Genomic DNA, 19,691 nt, shown 5'->3' on the forward strand with positions numbered 1-19,691 from the left:
AATTCTTAAACCTAATTCTTATGAAAAATATCAACTTAACAGAGCTTCTAACTGGCGATCCAGAATTAAAAACTCAAAATCAGATTGATCCTTTAAAATATTTGTTTTTTTTATTTTGATTTACATGTTAGATTTAAAATAAAAAAAACTGAAACAATGAATTGAGATTCAATCCCGAAACATGTGAGTTTTAATTAAAAATTCATGCCCTGAAACAAATTTCACGTCTTGGCTTATATAAAAATTCTGACCTGCTATTTGATTCAGAAATCGTTTTTTGTACATTTCAGAGATAGTATTAAAATTCGCAAACAGAATCAAAATTCAAATTTTGAAAACAGGTTCAGAATTCAGATTTAGAATTATTATTCAAAATTTAGATTCAGATTCAGCTCAGAAATAAGTTAAGTTTGAAATATATCAAGATGACTATTTAAGTTACGGAGTTCAAATAAATAGCAGGAGATTGTAGACTTACAATTTTTATTTTTTTTTTATTTGATTTCTTATTTTGTTTATACGATTCAGCAATCGATTTCAGGTATTAAATTCGGTGTAAAAGTCCTGCAAAGGGGGTCATCCATATTAACCTTTTAATATTTTTTTTTGCAATATCGTCATAATCATACATCGGATTGGGATGAAAATTTGCACACGGGAGTTTTGAGGGAAGGGCAATCGATTTCAGATATCAAATATTGTATAACAGGCCACCGAAAGGGGGGTTTAATTTATTGGCTATAATTGCGTTGTTATGCAACGATCGAGTCAATTGATCCTTTATTCCAAATTTAGTAGCAGAAGACAGAAAAAGTGATCGTCCAATATTTTTGCAATTTTTACTTAACAATGAATTAGGAAAATGCTTGACAATTGTTTTTCATAGAAACTGTTCATGTTATTTTCAAGGCCGGATAAAAGGGGGGGAAAGAGGGGCAATTGCCCCGGGCCCCCCGGCTCAAGGGGGCCCCTCGAGTGAAAAAAGTTTTAACATGACTTTTCAGATTACTTCAATTTCTACAAATCAATGAAAAGATATCAAAACTAGAAAATCGGAATTAAAACTTGAAATATAACAACTAAAGGGGCCCCCGTGAATAAATATCTAGAATAGTTTTCCTCTTACATAAATTAAGGGGGCCCTTAGAGTAAGCAATGAAGAAGTTCTCCCGCATTTTTCGGGCAGAGAACATCATATTCTTAGTATTGAAATTCAAAATTTTTAACCCAAAATCTGGGAAAAATGTAAACCGAATTCGAAAAAAAAATTAAGAAAAATATGAGGAAAAATACCTCAAATTTTCATTTTTTTTTAACCGAAACATGTCAGTCAGGATATTTTGTCAGGATCTCCTCATTTCCATTCCATACAAACGTCTTGCCCATTAATTATAATGTTTATTTTTACGTTAACTTTCTAAGTAATGGTTACTGCTCTAAAAAAGCAGCTTATTTCGTCAAAACTGGCTCACAGTGCTAAGAGAGAATATAGAAGCTTTATGATAAAAATCTCAGGGCAGTATACGGGTTAATACCGGGTATTATTCAAATTTTTCAATTTTCAATCATTTTTATTGAAATAACCGTTGGTTGATAAATTCTAATTTCCTCCCTATTTTTGAAAACCAAATCTATAAAAAAAACAGTAGTTGCGTAAATTGCACCAATCGACAGTACTGAGTTTCTTTAATGAATTTCCAAACCAACTTCTGTCTTAAGTTTAAAATTCGTATTTAAACATTTTCAACTGATTTAACCAACATTTATCCATCTACTGAAGTAAATATCCTGAATTCAGCATTCATATTTAAATGATTATTCTCAAATTATCATTAAAACGATTTATAGTTGAGTTGCTAATATCATTGAGTGATTCTCTTAACATGAATATTTCTATGTTTTTTTCCATCTTATATTTTTCCAGATTCAATTCATTGAGATTTTCATGTCTTGTGTTGTTTCTTCAGTTATTGAAATTCAGTTTCATGGTTTTTCTGAATTTTGAGAACTTAGAATCCCTGTTTAAGGTAACTGAACTCATATTAAACTCATATTTCGTTTCTCAAAACATGATTTGAAATTATGATTTAGATATGAGACACTGAATTGTGGTTGTGAAAATAACCTTATTTAAGGTTTTAATAGAATTTGAATTTAATTATTTTGTTTTTTTTTTAATTTTGTGTTCTATGTTTCAAATCTTCATAAAACTTTCCATTTGTCATAAGATGAAAATTTCCCGACAATCAATAATGACATGAAAAATATTTAAAATATCTATCCGATCATTATTCTAAATAAGAGAATTTATTTGGTGATAAGAATATTAAAAAAATTGAAAAAAAAATTTTTGCATTTGTAAGCTCCAATCAGAGCTTTCATTTTTGAGAAATTTTTCAACTCTTCCGCAATGTTTGCACGTGATTGATTTACAGTTTTTATTTGAAGATACCAAAAACAGATTTCTACACAGACAACATGGCTATTTGAAGAGAAAATATTGAACTCATCTATAGTTCTTTTACACGTTCAAAATGTTTTGTATTCTCTGGGATACCATTTAAAAAAAAACGAATCATAGGGCCCCCCCAATAAAAATTGGCCCGGGCCCCCCGATGGCTTAATCCGGCCCTGGTTATTTTCTAAAGTTGAAAGCGAAACGGAGTTCGTATGGGATTAGCTAGTATAATGATAAAGTAATTGATTCACTCAAATCATTCTTCACTATCTTCATAAATGTGTTGCAGGATGTTTTTGCTTGATAGTGAAACACATTTTTTCTGTTACGACAATAAGAGCAGGTTTATTTGGTGAGTTACAGAGATGGGAGAGATGTCGGACTGTGTCATTAATTTTTTTAGAGTGTCTTAACTGCAGTGTTTTATTGTATAAAAGCAACAATTCACAAGACGCTGTTGAAGTAATTATGTGAAACGATTCCAGAGCAAAATATGAAAAACCTGTTATTTATGTTTTCGTTTACTATCGTGAAGTTTGGCTGCTTTCTTCTTCATCATTTGTAGACGCTTATCCGCACTGATGATGTTGATATTCGGCGTGCCTACTCCCGATGATGTGCTACTACCAGAAGGTGTGATTCCGCTAGAGCTACTTCCAGACGAAGTGCCCGAAGTGGAGGAACTACTTCCTGTTTTTGAGGACGATTTTTCCTTATCCTTTTCGCGATCTCTATCGGACCGATCGGAACGTTCTCTGTCGCGTTCACGGTCTCTGTCCCGATCCCGTTCCCTATCTCGGTCACGATCCCGATCTCTTTCTCTGCTGCGTTCATGTGAAGATGATCCTTCCTTGCTAGATTTTGAGCTTTTGTGCTTCGAAGATGATGATTCGTGCGATTTACTACTTGAGCTTTTAGAATGAGACGAAGAAGATGACGATGATAGTTTGGCCGGCGAGCTGACTGCTGGCGATGCGGACGATTTGGCGACAGATTTGTTCCTGCAAAGTGTACAGAACCAAGCATTTTCTTGGTCGTTGGCATCGGCTTCCGAGATAGCCGGTTTGTGGCATTCCTGGTGATACAACGAATGGCAATCTGCGCACTCAACCAGGCGATTCCTGGCGCTGACATCCATCCGGCGACAAACAATGCACATCAAATCTTCTAACTCCTTCAACTGGTCCTCTTCCATGACCACATCATCGTCTTCATCGTTGCCTTCAACGTCTGAGATGGATAATATGATTGGACCTGGTGGCGGGGGAACCGTTAGTGATTCCGGCGTCGGAATGACACATTCTACAACCGGTTCACTTTTGGTCGGCGATTGTTTGGAATCCGATGTGGCCGTCACAGGTGGTGTCGCAGACGGTGGAAGGATGACCACGGGAGCTGGTTTCTGTTTCCGTACGTACAAATTGCTACCAGGTGCGGAACATTCCTCGGCCAGATGTTTCTTGCTTAGAGTACTGGCTAACGTTTTACTCCCACCGTGGCGCTGTTTGATGACTTCATCCAAGAGGTTTCGAATTTTTTCAGCAGCCTCCGTATTGGATGAGTGTAACAATTTCAGGGCATGCTTAAAGGTTGGATCTACGTCCAGCGCTGAGGACATCATGTGGACAACCTTATTAGGTTCCGAAAATTGTTTATTTTCCACCTGGGAATCGCATATAAATGAACAGTATTAAGCTTATAGAACCTACCAAATAGAGGAAAAGTGATCATTATACTCACCGATAATGGAAAACACGAATTACTCGTCTGAAACACAAGAAAAAACCATTAAGTTTCCCGAAAATCCGATTTTATTGGCATTTGACCACAAGCCTGCCACGCAAAAGCCGCTTGTTTGTAAACAAAGATTAAACACGATATTTTTAGTTCAGCTAGAAGCCGCTTGAGGTATTGTAATGACGCGTATTAGGATTAGGATGTTCCGAAGAGAAAATTGTTTATTCAACATTTTTTAGCTTCGATAAAAAAAACTTTTACAGATGTTTAATTTAAAAACTGACTTGATTATCAAGAGACAGCAATTTATATAACCTTTTATTAGATCAATACGTTATTGAATGCTCAAATTTATAATATTTGTTTGTAATTCGGTATCAAATTTTGAATACGGCGAATGCGCCAAGACCTTTGTTTTGAGAAAAACGCATTCCAAGTTTCAGAAAATAAAATCAATTTCCTATTTAGCTGCGTACAATCATTTTCCTAAAGAAGTCGCTAAAATGCTTTCAAATTGGTTTAATTTCAACACCCGATCGATAAATATAGCTTTTCCGTACTAATTACCACAAAAAATTAATAAATACAACTGTGGGCCCTTTTACCACAGACTGGTGCTCTCATTTTGTTCATTCGCCAAATTGGAGTGCCCTTTTGAATTGCAGAATGACTATTCGCCTTTTGGATCACTCATTAAAGAAGCCAAATTCAAGCAAATTTCGGCTTGAAAGCGGGTCCAAATGATCACGTTAACACATTAGCACATTCAACGATCTTATAAATACTGATTTGTGCATCTCCTCGTCCTGGAAATTATTTTTTTTTTTTCGAAAACTTCAATGCCCTTTTTCCATCTCGAAATAACTATTGGCCCTTTTGTTCGCGGGGAAATTTTGAGGGGAAATGGGCGAATGAACTGTGGGATTACACACTCATAAAAAAAAGCTATTCGCCTTATTTAAAAAATTAAATTTAACTTCACTAAAATAAGAAAAATTGAAAGGAGATCATATTTTCGGATGTAAAATGAATAGTTTAACGCATTTATGTGATTATCTGGATTTGTTTACAGTTGGCGCATTCGCCGTATTCAAAATTCGATACCGAATTATTATTTGACCATTGTCATAGTTTATTATTTTGAGATTATCTCAGTGCATTGACTAGCTATTTTCCACCCTCCACCCACTTTTGCCCACCACCAATGATTTTGCCATTTGTATTGTTTATCTTTTAATTATTATTTTCAAAATAACTTAACCCAGTACATCCATTCTTAGTCGAGCTGTCATCGGATCGCGTGGTTTTCACCATTTGGCTGAGATTTTTTGTCGAGTTGCAGTTTTAAAATCAGTTTAAAAACCTGGTTTTTCCGTCGAAGAAGTGCCGTAGTAAATAGTTTATAAAGAGAAAACATTAAAGTGCGGTATTTATAGTGATCACGGGCGAAAATCGTTTTCAAAGTGCGAGAGGACGCTAAAAATAAGTGAGGTTAGGTGTTGCGATGAGTGACCTAGAGCCTGGGGAGGGCAAACTCCCCAGCCCCAAAGAAGATCAGGAAAGCAGAAATGCAGCACCGAAGAAAGCACCAGAAAATTTCCTATACACCAACATGGATTGTGGTCCATACAGAGTGTATGTGGAACTAAGAAACCCCACGGAGAGCACAGCGAAAATTAACAAATTCTCACTTGGATCCATGCTGCGGTCGAATGAGTTTTTTAAAAGGTTCATAACGGATATGAAGTATGCTGGGCGGTCGAAGATTCTGGTTTTTATAAGCACATTCAACAGGGCAAATCAGCTCGTTAAGTTTCTTAATGAACCTGACCAGCCCTACAAGGCCTACGTCCCTAAGCACCTGGTGTGCGTCACAGGTATTGTGATGGGCATTCCAGAGGCAATCACCGAGGAAGAAATTATGGCTGACATCGAGTGTGATGTACCGGTACTAGAGGTAAAGAGGTTAACTAGACTCCAGGACGGCAAGAAAATACCTTCAAACAGAATCAGCATCACTTTCCGCGCTAGTGCTTTGCCTGATCGCGTGAAATTGTTTTGTTGTGCGGCACGAGTGAAGCCTTTCATCCAGAAAGTGGTTATCTGTCAGAAGTGTCTCCGGATCAACCACAAAACTGACAACTGTAAGAGTGTAAGACGTTGCTCGAATTGTGGTGACAAACATGATAGCGAAAGCGAATTCCGAAACTGTCAGCGTCAAATGAGGTGTACCAACTGTAGGAGTAACAATCACAACGCACTGAGCGCTGATTGTCCTGAAATCAAACGTCAGGAGCGGATAAAAACCTTGATGTCTAAACGTAACCTGACGTTTGTTGAAGCCGGAGAACAGATCCCAAGATATGGTAACAATATGTATGAAATTCTCAACAATGTTGACGAATTTCCCAACCTGGAAGAATCCTACGGAAGTGTGGCCGGTAGTAGCTCAACACTAGTGGAACAATGGGCCCAGGCCAATGTTGAGAGAACACCTATTCGCCCCGCGGTGAAAATTGGAAATCCTGTTCAGCCAGCTCAGCAGAAAGGAATAAAACGAAGGAAGCAGGAGGACACAAAGGCATTACAGACAACAGCGCAACGTAACGCAATTATCGAAGCAACTACATCTAATCGGCGGATGGGAGCAGCTTTGGAGAATCCGTACAGAGTAGACGACAACGAACGTGTAGAAAACACTGTACAGCAGATGTATAACAAACTCAGAAACGAACAGCAAACCACCCTCATGAGATTCTATGCAGATTTCATCACTCAAGTAGGAGATGACGAAGACGCGAAAACAAAGTTCAAGAATTGCACCCGGAAGTATTTTGATTTAGCAAGCGAAGTCATCAACAGGTAATCCAACATCGTCACCAGAAAGGTAAGCACCCCCATAGTTCATACCAGTAATATTATCAATCAAAAACATGGATAAGTACGCCCTAAAGATATTTCAATGCAACGTGCAAAGCTTAGCCAAAAATAAATGTGAAATTCATCGATCTATGGTGGACGGAAGTTACGACATTGGTTTACTCTCAGAAACATGGATTGACCCTCTTTTAGAAAACACAAACAAATATATGATCACAGGTTACCACCATATTTCAAATTCTCGACTGGATGGTTACGGAGGAGCAAGCATTCTGCTCAAACAAGGTTATAGCTACACGGAAGTAAAAATACCTAATTTGTCACAAAAAACGCAAATAGTTGCGGTTTCAATTTTAAGTTTAAAAATTCTCATCATATCTGCTTATATTAGTCCCTCAATAAACTTCAATGACTTTAAAGATGATATCACAAGATTGTTCGATAAAATTCAGCCTTTTAGCCAAGTCCTTTTGGGTGGTGATTTAAACTCCCATCACCAAGATTGGGGTAATAATTTTTCTGATAGGAAAGGAATATTTCTTCAAGAAAAGATCAGCGAATCGGATTGTACCATACTCAATGATGGATCGCCAACCTTCATCCCGATAATGCTTAACAGGCAAGCATCTGCAATCGACATAAGTTTTTGTCTCTTGAATCTACCTTATCAGCCCAAATGGAAAGTTCTATCGCACGGTATAGGAGGAAGCTTTCATATGGCGATTGAAATCGTGTTACAAACTCAAGACCAACATGAAATTCGTTACGTTTATAACAAAAGCAGTATCTTGAAGCAAGTTGAAGAACTTGAGGATCATGAAGTCTCTAGTTTAGAGGATTTGAAAAACCAGGTTTCAAAAATTAAAAAGCAAAACCGTAGGAAAGATAATAAAGTTCCGAAGTATTGGTGGACGAAAGAGGTAGATGAAGCGTGGCAACAAAAAACAGCTGCTCGTAGACAGTTCAACAGACAATCAAGTTTAGCAAACCTATTAACATTCAAACAAAAGTCAGCGATATTCCAAAGGAAAAAACGAGAGCAAATGAAAATAAAATTAGAAGAGTTTATTGATGAGATTGGACCCTTTACAAGTTCTAAGGAACTCTGGTCCAAAGTAGGAAGATTAACAGGCAAACGAGCGAAACGAGTTGAGAACAATATTTTACTAGACGACGTTTCTGCGGTAAATACATTCCTAGATAAACATTTCGGCCCACATGAACATCACGATTGGATAAACCCCTATCCTGTAGCCACTAGTGCTCTTATCAGTCTTGAAAAATGGTCTAAAATACTTCATTCTAAAAAAATCCATTCAGCCCCGGGCGAAGACGGTCTTTCCTATGAAATCTTACGCAGACTTAACCCAACAGTAGTTAGAAACATTATCAGTGAGCTGAATATTATGTGGATGAGAGGATTTCCTAATGATGAATTGAAATCGATCAAAGTGGTGGCAATTCCTAAACCGGGTAAAGACCAAACAAGTCCTGAAGGAAAAAGGCCTATATCTCTCGTACCAACAATTACTAAGATTGTTAACTCTGCGGTTCTGGCCGAGCTACATTTACATTTAGAAACCAACCAAATCTTACCCCCGACCTCTTTTGGTTTTAGAAAGAATATGTCGACAAATACTGCTATCTGCTACGTCGTGAACGAACTCAAAAGAAATCGCAGAGAGAATAATCTCTCAGCTTTGATTTGTGTAGATCTCTCAAATGCGTTTAATGCTGTGCGAACGGACACACTGATTAATACACTTAGCAGGTATGGCGTACCAGCGGATATAACAACATGGATTGGGTCATTTTTAACAGATCGCAAAATAAACTTTCACACCAGGACAGCTATTCTTACAAGAAGGATAAGTAATGGTTTACCACAAGGTGACGTTCTGTCCCCCACACTATTTAACGTGTATACCGCAGAGTTGCATGGTCTCAGAGTAGAAGGTGTTAGCCTCGTACAATATGCGGATGATTTTGAAATCATAGTAACAGCTAAAAACTGGAATGTTCTGGAAGAAAGAGCTCAAGAATTCCTTAACCTGTTCATAGAGGCCTGTATGCGTCTGAATTTAAATATTAATTCCGAAAAATCCAAAGTGATGGTAATGGGTCTGAGTAGAAGGCCATTTACTCTTTTCGCTAATGGCAATAAACTCGAAACCGTAAATAAACACCTTTACCTGGGGGTATACTTGGACAAATCTCTCAATTTTGGCGCACATATTAAGACGATAAGAGCAAAAATAAAAGACCGTCAAAATATGTTAAAAATTATAAGTGGCACAAAATACGGTTCTCATCCACAGGTCTTAGCTAAACTTTACCCTCCTTTGAATAGAAGCATATTAGAGTATGGTTGTGTGGTCCACAACAACGCGGCTGCTACAACCAGGAAAATATTGGACGTGGTGAATAATCAATGTTTGAGAAAAATCACCGGAAATACGAGATCTACACCGTTGAATGCCCTTTCTGCATTGAGTGGACAAGAGCCGTTACATCTGCGTCAAGAGATGGTTACTGGAAGAGAGATTGCCAGATGCTTCTACCGTAACAACATTGTTTGCAAACAACTGAGCAAGTTGATCAATCACCAGATAGATGATCCAAACAAATACACGTATATGGAAAGAGTTTATATGGCTGACAAGGAGTTGTATAGCAGAATATCACCTCTGACCAAGATAGAACATCACGAGAATGTTACAATAAACATACAGCTTAGTGAAGACACGATAGTTAAGGCTAATACAAGCAGCAAACGACTAAAACAAATGACCTTGGGAGTAATGTATGGTAAATTTCAAAATCGTGGCAGAATCTTTACTGATGCATCAAAAGAAGCAAGTCATTGTGGTATAGGGATATACATTGAATATTCCAACAGAAGATACTTTTTTCGCTTGACCCAGGAGTGCTCCATAACGACAGCTGAATTAACAGCAATTAGGTATGCTATGCAAATAATAGAGCAGGAGGAGTATCTGTTTTTTGTAGTCTACACGGATTCAAGATCTTCATGCCAGATATTGGACAAGGCTAGGATAACTGGTGAAGGTGAAAGACTTGTTGCAGAAATCTTAAGCATAGCCGAAAAATGGGGTACTGCATTCCAGTGGATACCTAGCCATGTACAGGTAAATGGTAATGAAATAGCGGATGGATTAGCGAAAATGGGACTAAACGATGAAGCACAACTATATGATAACAAATTACTGCTGAAGGACGTATACAACTATCTTCAAACTAGATTAACATCACAAACAGATCAATGGTACGTAACGGAGTCGAGTAAAAAAGGTGCGAAATACTTCGCAATCCAATCCAACTGGCCTAAACAGGTTTGGTACACCAAGCAACAATTTAAGGGAAGAGAGATTCGCCTGTTGAATCGTCTCATGACTGGCCACGATTTTTCAAAATATTGGTTGGCGAATTGGCGTATAGAAAATGATTCGAAATGTGAGACCTGTAATGAAGAGGAAACAGCTGAGCACATCATATTACATTGTCCTAGATACAGAAGTCATAGAAGTACTTACTCATTTGATGGTGAATTTCAAACCCTGATTGATTTATTTAAAACTGGTAATTATGAACTATATGGTGAGGTAGCTAATTTCGTCGAACTAGCGAAGATAGATTTGTGATTTGGAAAACTAAAACAGATAACACGACAAGTGTTTGGATTACTGGGCATATAGTCATTGTCACTGGCCCAACAATCTGGAGCAGTCGCTCCAAGAAAGAAAGAAGAAGAAGAAGAAGAACCCAGTACATAAATATAATACCAATTTATAATTATAATTCCGGCCTTCAATAAAGTATTGATTGTGTGGTATCTGAAAATCGACTATCTTTCAAATCTTGTTCTTACCTCATTTTTTTCAAAAAAAAATTCGACCTTTTACACACTTGCTACATCTTTTCCCGTATACAGGAATTCCAGCCACCAGAGCATTCAAAGCAGTTCGCTAAAATATTTAGTAGGAATATGTAGATTATATCGGGAATTTAAAATATTGTTTGTAGTTGTGATTGTGATTTTGTAACAATAGCATATTTTTTAAATAAAAACATGAAACCCTTCGTGGTCATTCGAAAGCTAGAAGCCCAGGACAATATCCAGTGTCAGAATGTGGTGAAGGATTTTATCATGGCTGGAGCATGGGATGCATTCGTTTCCTGTCTTTTTCGGGAGGTATGTATCACAGAATAAAAACTTAAATGCATGTTCTTGCATGTCTGCCTTTTAAAAAAATATGTTGATCAATGAATTTAAAAGTTTCTGTTATACATTTCAATTGAAAACGATACCATATAAAAGATGTGAAATATCCTTTCAGATCACACTGCAGCTAATAGTTCTCGTATGGGCGATAATGTTTATATTTGTTGGCATTCCGCTGCTGATGTGTTGCGTGGCCATACCGGTGGTGGTCGGATTAATTTTATTTACCACTTACGGGAGCTACTTTAATAAAGCCAACGACGTGGCCGTCAGAGGCGGTGCCGGGAACCAGCTGTGCTGGGTGGCTGAAGTATATGAACCAATGGTTCACAACAATCTGACGACAGGCTGCGGAATCGATAAATTTTTCGAAGACTCGCCCGTTGGAGTGGACAACAAAGAGCTTAATCGGATGCGACGTAAGGTGATTGGTACGATAAGCTGCAAGAGCCACATCTTGATGAAGAACGCTGGTTGGATTTTCCGTTTAGCCGTTTGTCCGAGATATCCTTTCGGCGAAATAGCCGAACACTTGATCATACGCGTACTGGCTCATGCGTACGATAACCAACTATTCACAATCGAAACGGCCACATCGGAGTGCGACGAGGGGATCAGAGAAGTGTATCTCAAGTTAGGGTAAGTTGTATACGAATTTCAAGAAAATAATTGAGGTTCATTATCACAACAAAGACTTGATGTTTCCAGATTTACGCTGCGTCTTGTGTACCATAAACAGATCATCGGCAATACGCTGAAGGTTATGAAATCTCAACTGGGTATTGACCCTTTCGAATGGAACCAGAACAGAGAGCAAATCAAGGTGGAATTGCCGTCTTAATCATTCATACTCGTAAAGGTATACATATAATCAAACAAGCTGACAAATTTGCTTCCATGTAGGTTAGATGGTATCTTGTGTGAAACGTTTGTTAGCGAAGATTCAAAGCTCATATGTAATTAGATCTGCGAGGTTTATACATTAAAAAGTGTGCGTTTGAGTATTCTCACGAAACATACAAATCCAGTATATGGAATATGTATATATCTCTTTTAGTGTATGGCCGTACTAAAGAAAAATTTGCGGCCTGAATCCATGCGCGGGAACCACATTCATTATTTCAACAATTCAATTCAAATCAATCAAGTCTAGAATCAACGAACGGCTGAAAATCAAAATATTCCACTATACAATCACTTACAAGACAGAAAAAAAAGTGCTCAAAAGGAATCGAAAAGAAACGAAACTTACCAAATCACGAGATACAAGCTTAGAGCAAACAACAACTTTAACTCAGAATAACGACAGGAACAAACCAAAACTAACCCACAAGCAATTTTTGTTTATCAAATACTATTTCGGCTGAATTTTGGCCAAGTATTCAAGTAATATTCAAATAAACTGAAAAAACAAAATAAAGTTTGAAAATACTAAAAGTATGCTTAGTTGCTATTCAAAATCCATTAAGATATTTAATAACAAAAATAAATTAAATCGGAAACCCTATACAGTTAGGCTATACTTATACGTACAAAATATCTATACCTAATCACATCCAAGCAGCATTAACTGAATGCTATCCTAGCGTAACGTATCTGCCAACAACAAACACAAATTTACAAATTGAAGTTTTGGTGTCAGTGTTTAGGTAGTTCTTATTTTCTCGTTCCCATATACAGGTTCGGATAATTCTGTTCATACCAACAACAGAAATGTACTTCGTTAGGATTGTTTGAAAAAAATAAAGATTTTTCAGTAACGAAATTTGTATTGTATTACTAATATTAACTATCTACAACAAATTTGGATGAAACATTCGAGGTTCATTTCACGTTCTTATAGACCCATACAGAATCTATTCCGTCATCAATGGTTTTATTAGGAATCAATGTAGGAAAAGGAAATCGACAAGCCACTATCGTCGATCCCGGTTTTACTTCTTTCCTTACTTTTTGCTCCAAATCGGCCATCTAAAACAGATTACAACCATATAATAGAAATAAATACCTAATAGACAACTTCTCAATAAAGGAAAAATTACCATTTGCTCAACCCCGAAGATAACTACGTTGTCATAGCCAGATATGTCGAACTGCCACAGATCCTTCCGATAGAATTTGGTTTTCCTCAAAACGCCCTCACGTAGGGCTGCCAGCCGGGAATAGTAAACCAGCCAGGGATTGAGCTCAACACCGTGAGCCTCCAGCCCGGACACCTCTCGGGCAGCAGCGATAACGATTCGACCATCGCCGGAACCGATATCCAGCAATCGATGCGCGCCACCAGCACGCGATTTTTCGATCGAAGCTAGCACGTTCGCAATCTGTTTGGTGGTGGCCGGAACGTAAGGCAGGCAGTGCTTTCGCAACGCTGGAGCAACGAATGGGTAGCACACGATCGAAAGACCAACAGCCACGCCACCTTGAAGGCAGAGCACGTGCCAGGGAAATTGATGACAGAAAAAAAACTCATCGGTAAACTCACTTACCCGTTAATCCGATCAGTAACTTGCCCGAAGTTGAAAGTTTCGATGTGGACCCATTTCCAGTGATATTGCTAAAATCAGGATTCGATTCGTTTGTTGACATCCTGACTTTACGCGCACTAGTTCAAATTTTTGTCTTCGCGATTCGATGAGATTTTTGCGACACTGCAGTGGGTTCTATACAAATGTACCTCATTGTACATGGTTGGGTTCTATACAGTTGTGGGTAAAATTTGTAAATCCGCTAGTCTCTACACCGCTTTAATGGCGCTGCGTTCATGTGAAGAGTTCTTTCAGTGTGTAAACAAAACATATTTCAGGTACTCCTGAAATTAAAGAAGCGAACAAAACGCCCACTTTCTGCATTCCAAATTCACTGGAAAGGTGTTAAATTGAAGCATATTCCCACAAATCATGGACGCGACAGCCGTAGCTACTCTGCTTGAAATGTAAGTATATGCGTATCATGGATGACTGACCATCGATTAAGGTTTAAATTAGTATTGCTACCTACTTCGTAAATTGATTTTCCTGGGTGATGCATCAGTCGATCGATTTTTTTGGTAGATGTCAAAACACCTTCCAAAGAAGGACGATTGCAGCTGTACTCACCCTGTTCCAAAGCTTTTGCATATAATTTTTACAAACGCCAGTAATTTTTCAACTAATCATTTCAGCCCCAGCAATGATCCAACTTCATACTGTCGTTTGTGCTTATCTGGAGCACTGGTGGAACCATTGTACCTGAATGAGCCAAGACCAAATGTAATCGATTTGATAGCAAAGAATGTTCAAGTTCTGCTAGCAGATGAACAAGATTTTCCATGTGCTGTTTGCCAAAACTGTCGCTTTAAACTTGAAGATTTCGAGCGTTTCCGAGATCAGTGTCAAAAATTGGATCAATTCGTTCGAACCAGACGTAGGGAATTGGCGATATTACAAGAAGCTATATCCGCACAACAGTTAGAAGCCGCAAATAGCCTAGTTGCTGCTGAAGAAATAGCCATCAAAGCTGACCCAGAAGCGCTACTGGGAGACGATGATAGCCTCCCATATGTGCTTACAGATGATAGTTGGCATCGATGTAAATTCTGCTCAGAAGCATTCCAGAGTTTGTCCGTACTATTGGAGCATTTTCGTATGAGACATCCAGATGAGTCTAAGCTGTACAAATGCCCGCATTGCGCGCAGTCGTATGCTGCTATTGAAGCGGCAAATACCACTTGTAACCCAGCGTATAAATGTGATTCATGTGATGCAGGTTTCAGCCATCGTGTTGGGTTGGCTAGACATAAGGAACGGTATCATGACAAGACATCACCGAATTACACAACCGAGCGCTTCAAATGTGATCACTGTCCTATGTTATTCGTCGATATGAAGCACCGATCACGTCATCAACTGCAAACACATATGGGTTGTCCAACGAGTGGTTCTTCAAAGTCATCAGCCCAAGTGGACGGCATTCACGTGTGCGAGAAATGCGCTGTAACGTTTTCTCCCTACCAAGCCCTACTGGTTCACATTCAGGAGCATCACTGGAACGACCCACCGGAGGATACCTTCAGCTGCTCAGTCTGCTCGAAGTCATTCGACAAGCGACGTTTGCTACAGTACCACATATTGGTCGCTCATCTTGGGCAAATTCCGTATGCGTGCAATCATTGTGGCGAATGGTTTCGCACTAAATCACATCTGAAACAACATAAGACCATGTTCCATGAGCGACCGATCGCTGGCCCAGGAGATGCGAGCCGATGTGAATATTGCGGTCAAACCATGGAAGAAAATGATGAAATGAAAGATAATGTACAGTAGATGTTAATATTCTGTAATTGATGTTCTCATGTATACCTGAATAAAATCTTCAGTGCTGATCTTGTGGAATTGTTGATTTTTTGTTGTGATTCATCTTTTGAACTCCTTTATGCTTACGTACTCGAAGTGATTCAAATACTTATGAAAAAATACCCACATGAACATCGAGACACTCTCACATAATATAGAGTGAAACTGACATCTTGGTTTTAATTTAAAACTTTTTACTTTTTTTGTATCACTTTAAACAACCTTCGAGCTAATGTTGAAGGAAATTTCCCCTCTTTGTTTATTTTGAGCCACTTTTCAAGACTTATGAAATTTCTCAAAAATGATAGACTCAATTTCATTCAACTGATTTATGTTGTAAGTATTAATAAACTCATGTGATCTTACCTATGTTCAATTGAGATCTATTCGAACCTCTACTGAGAATCGCTAGAGCTCGAGCTGGAACTATCAGTCGACATAACTTCCACATCATCCTGAGAAGCATCCTTATGAGCCCGAGTGTCCAACGAAACTGAACCTGCACCACCACCCATCGTCATGTGCAATTCACCTGACGGGTGCCAAGCAAACTGATTTTGAGCCGAAGCAGGAATCTCCCCGGCACTGGCACCTGCTGCTCCTACTGCCGCTCCAGCCGCATTTCGATGCAGCTCGTTGAGATTGTTCTGGTTCTGCAGAGCATGTCCATTTATGTTCAGATCTGATTTACCCAGAAATCCAAGTCGCATTTCAATGTCTGTAGGGTATGGCCGTCTCAGATCGCCTTGTTGCCAAGTCAACGGGGCACATATGGCATTAGAGGCGCTGATGCGGTGGGCAAATTTGATCAGCTCCTCGGAAGAGACTGGCCGTTTTGCAGCCTTATTAATACTTGTCAACTTCTGTCGAGCTTGGAATATGGAAGTGGCCAAAATGTGTTCGGCCTCCTTCAACTGCTTTTGGAGGTGATTGATTTCTTCATCCTGCTTTTTAACTTGCTCTCTAAGGTTGTCCATTTTTTTCTCAATGCCAGCCTGTTCCGCTGCCAGCTGGAGAGTAGATTTTAATTCCTTGTCCTTAGAAACAAGCAATTCCACAAGCTGTGCGTGGTCGGTGCTAGACATTTTCTGATGTTTTGGGGCAATTGTGTTTTCGATCAGTTCCCTTTAAACAAAATAATATCGATTATTCCAATAAATAAAGTTGTTTACCTTTTACCAGAACAAAAGTATGGAACTAGCAGGCTTAAATGTCGTTTATAAATTGTAATTAGATTTTTGAGCGAAAATTTTAACTTTATACTATGAAAATTAAATAACCTTTTTTTTTTAAATTTCAACACGTCGATATCGACAAATGCAAAAAATATATAATGGGGTTTGTTTATGCATCAAATTCTGTAGATACTCACTTGGAAATAATTTCTATATCATCAACAATGGCCAACAACCGTTCCTTAGTGCTTAAATGATACGACGACATTTTCCAAAGATTTCGAAACCTGAGTTCTAGTAACTAAATTAAATATTATATTTCAAACTATGATTTTACGTGAACAGTAATCAAACAATTAAACGCGTCTGACTTTTTTGTTTGATTCGAATACTCTTACTGAATAAAAGACTAAATTGGGTTATCTAAACCATCGAAAAAACCATCCCTATCAGAAAAAGACTATCCTGCCAGGATCGCAAAATCGGAATAAAATCGGTCGGAATTTGGTCCGATCAACCCGTGTATCGGTGAGAAAACAGACCAGAACCAACCAAATTCGGACAAATTCATGCCCGGTGACACAAGTTTCCTGATGCATAACAACGATTAGTTTTAGCGATTGAGCTGTCAAAACAATCAGTTCGTTTTCTGATTCAATTCCCTGTGAGCAAAAAACTATCTCGAGTACTACTTTCTAAAGGTGACATAATTAAACCTAACGAGCCTTTAGTGTATATAGTCTCTTTATTTAAACCTATATAGCAATTGCTTTTACTAATAGGAACGATAAAAAAAAGATTTCTGTAAGACAGGATGAATCATCTTAGAAAAAAAATGCTAAATCGAGCAGTCGCTCAAAACAATTTTGACAGCTGTTTTCTCAGTCAAAAACTTTTTGTTCATAACGTCATAAATTTATCTAATAAGCATTACCCTTCAATACAATTCAAATAGGATTTTCAACATGGAAAAACGAGAAATCGGATATCAACTTTTTTCATATTCTTGGCGTTGTATGAAATTATTCGAATGAAATGAAATGAAATTATTTGCTTATTTTACATCGAAATGAACAAATCAAATAATATGCCAGATTGCCCGGATTTATCCGGGCCAAATTTGAGATCAAAAATTTACCGGGAATAGTGGAAGAAGTCCCAACCGGTTCGTAATTGTAAATTGTAAAAATTTAAACGTTTTTAAAGTATTAACAAAATATATACTTTTTATATTCTATATAGAAATTTTAATAACGATTTATGAGGTTTACATGGTAAAGAGTCACTTCAATTGAAATGAAAAAAATCACCGAGTTTTCACTTTTGTGTGAATCTTCCAGTGTTTTTTAAGTGTGATTTTGGGTTCAGTGTAAAACTTGATTCAAATCCATAAAAAATTACAAGTGATTTTCCGCCCAAACTTTTATGTGCTTTTATAATATTGTTTCAAAATGCAAGTTTCCGGTGTCTCTAATAATTTTGATTTAGTCGATATTGATGCGGTTACTATGTAAGTACCTATATGCTTTCAATCACATATTGGAATAAAACGGATTATGTCCTTCCATATTTTAGGCCAGCTTCTCATCCTTCTGTTTATTGTCGACTGTGCTTTTCTATTACAAATCTTGGGCCTATTTTTGGTTATAACTCGATGGCCTCTAACAAAGTAGTAGAACTTATAAAACAACTCACTACTATTGAATTACACCCACAAGGCGACGCTATGTGCTCAATCTGTAGACCATGTTCCGATAAACTAGACGAGTTCGGCAATTTCCGGAACCAATGCCTTGTTTTCGATGAGGTTATTTCACGTCAGACGAAACAATTACTTCACCATAATTTGGCCACTAATCCTCCACCTCTTGTATTGCCGATTTCAACTGAAGTACAACCTCAATATCAACTGGCCATTGGTGATGTGACGTCTCTAGCAGCATCCGCAGAAGATACTCGTGGATATGAAATAGTGGAATTGAACGAGGAAAGCAACTACAATGATTTGACTCTAGAAAACTATAATGAATACGAGCAAGGTACTGAAAATATACATCAGCTGGAGATGGACGCGTCCTTCGAGCCCAACAATGATGATCGAGCGGTGTATGAAAAATACTTCTACGAAGGAAAATATTATTGGAAATGTACGCAATGTGACGCGTTAATGAGTCTAAGGAGTAGTGTCAACCGGCACATAAGCAAGATTCACGTTCCTGGTGTAGAATTGCCACGCATTAAGTGCGTGGAAACAGATTGTAATGCCACTTTCGTGGAAATTGTCGGTCTCAAACGTCACGTCAAGATAGTTCACGGAAAGATTATAAGGGCTATGAACAAAATGCATATTTATCGGCCGGCAGTTTAGTTGGATTGGGCTGCTAGTGTGCATACCGATACTACTATTGAACAGAAAATTCGACACAATGCTATCTCCACTTCTTGATCTGCCTTATTGGTACGATCATGTAAGGTAAATGATTAAGGTTTAGGACATATTTGACTTATTATTTACCTAACAATGAAGCTGAATTATTTTATTTCAGTGTTTAAAAAAAGTCAAGAAACTGGAGCCTCGATGACGTTCTCGATTTCGAAATTTATTGTTCAAACCAGACAAAATTTGCGAAACTGCTTGAAAGTTAATGCTTATACCAAAAAAATTGTGCCCGCCCATCGCATATGGAATTTCTTAATCGATGTCAGTGGATAGAATTAACCGGCAATGCCGTTGGAGTCATCTAAGTACTTATAACAAAAAAGTAAGGTATGGATAATATCTTTTCTGAAGTAAATTAACAAATAAATTTGGATGCATACATCGATCTATCTTAGCAATTGACAGTTGAGAAATTCACATCTCA

General features: G+C 37.9%; 6 protein-coding genes across 6 annotated transcripts; 3 read left to right on the forward strand and 3 right to left on the reverse strand.

The window, feature by feature from the left end:
* Positions 1-2,785: 2,785 nt before the first annotated feature.
* Positions 2,786-4,316, reverse strand: LOC129739103 (integrator complex subunit 12-like). The gene is made up of 2 exons (XM_055730503.1): positions 4,199-4,316; positions 2,786-4,121 (listed from the first exon to the last, which is right to left on the reverse strand). Exon 2 carries the CDS (start codon positions 4,077-4,079, stop codon positions 2,964-2,966), a length of 1,116 nt encoding a protein of 371 aa, XP_055586478.1. The 5' UTR covers positions 4,080-4,121; positions 4,199-4,316; the 3' UTR covers positions 2,786-2,963.
* Positions 4,317-10,847: 6,531 nt separating this feature from the next.
* Positions 10,848-13,071, forward strand: LOC129755008 (uncharacterized). Its single transcript, XM_055751341.1, has 3 exons — positions 10,848-11,288; positions 11,434-11,957; positions 12,027-13,071. Exons 1-3 carry the CDS (start codon positions 11,166-11,168, stop codon positions 12,157-12,159), a joined length of 780 nt encoding a protein of 259 aa, XP_055607316.1. The 5' UTR covers positions 10,848-11,165; the 3' UTR covers positions 12,160-13,071.
* Positions 13,034-14,143, reverse strand: LOC129755088 (ATP synthase subunit C lysine N-methyltransferase). The gene is made up of 3 exons (XM_055751452.1): positions 13,808-14,143; positions 13,361-13,740; positions 13,034-13,289 (listed from the first exon to the last, which is right to left on the reverse strand). Exons 1-3 carry the CDS (start codon positions 13,905-13,907, stop codon positions 13,143-13,145), a joined length of 627 nt encoding a protein of 208 aa, XP_055607427.1. The 5' UTR covers positions 13,908-14,143; the 3' UTR covers positions 13,034-13,142.
* On the forward strand, positions 14,080-15,691 carry LOC129754842 (zinc finger protein 888-like). The gene is made up of 2 exons (XM_055751113.1): positions 14,080-14,253; positions 14,482-15,691. The coding sequence occupies exons 1-2, from the start codon at positions 14,219-14,221 to the stop codon at positions 15,620-15,622; spliced, it is 1,176 nt and encodes a 391-aa protein (XP_055607088.1). The 5' UTR covers positions 14,080-14,218; the 3' UTR covers positions 15,623-15,691.
* Positions 15,692-15,882: 191 nt separating this feature from the next.
* Positions 15,883-17,233, reverse strand: LOC129754925 (mediator of RNA polymerase II transcription subunit 4). The gene is made up of 2 exons (XM_055751228.1): positions 17,025-17,233; positions 15,883-16,777 (listed from the first exon to the last, which is right to left on the reverse strand). Exons 1-2 carry the CDS (start codon positions 17,093-17,095, stop codon positions 16,048-16,050), a joined length of 801 nt encoding a protein of 266 aa, XP_055607203.1. The 5' UTR covers positions 17,096-17,233; the 3' UTR covers positions 15,883-16,047.
* Positions 17,234-18,196: 963 nt separating this feature from the next.
* Positions 18,197-19,650, forward strand: LOC129755247 (uncharacterized). The gene is made up of 3 exons (XM_055751676.1): positions 18,197-18,337; positions 18,403-19,300; positions 19,374-19,650. The coding sequence occupies exons 1-2, from the start codon at positions 18,279-18,281 to the stop codon at positions 19,193-19,195; spliced, it is 852 nt and encodes a 283-aa protein (XP_055607651.1). The 5' UTR covers positions 18,197-18,278; the 3' UTR covers positions 19,196-19,300; positions 19,374-19,650.
* Positions 19,651-19,691: the final 41 nt, after the last annotated feature.

This window comes from Uranotaenia lowii, chromosome 1, assembly GCF_029784155.1.
Source record: "Uranotaenia lowii strain MFRU-FL chromosome 1, ASM2978415v1, whole genome shotgun sequence".
NCBI classification, from domain to species: domain Eukaryota; kingdom Metazoa; phylum Arthropoda; class Insecta; order Diptera; family Culicidae; genus Uranotaenia; species Uranotaenia lowii.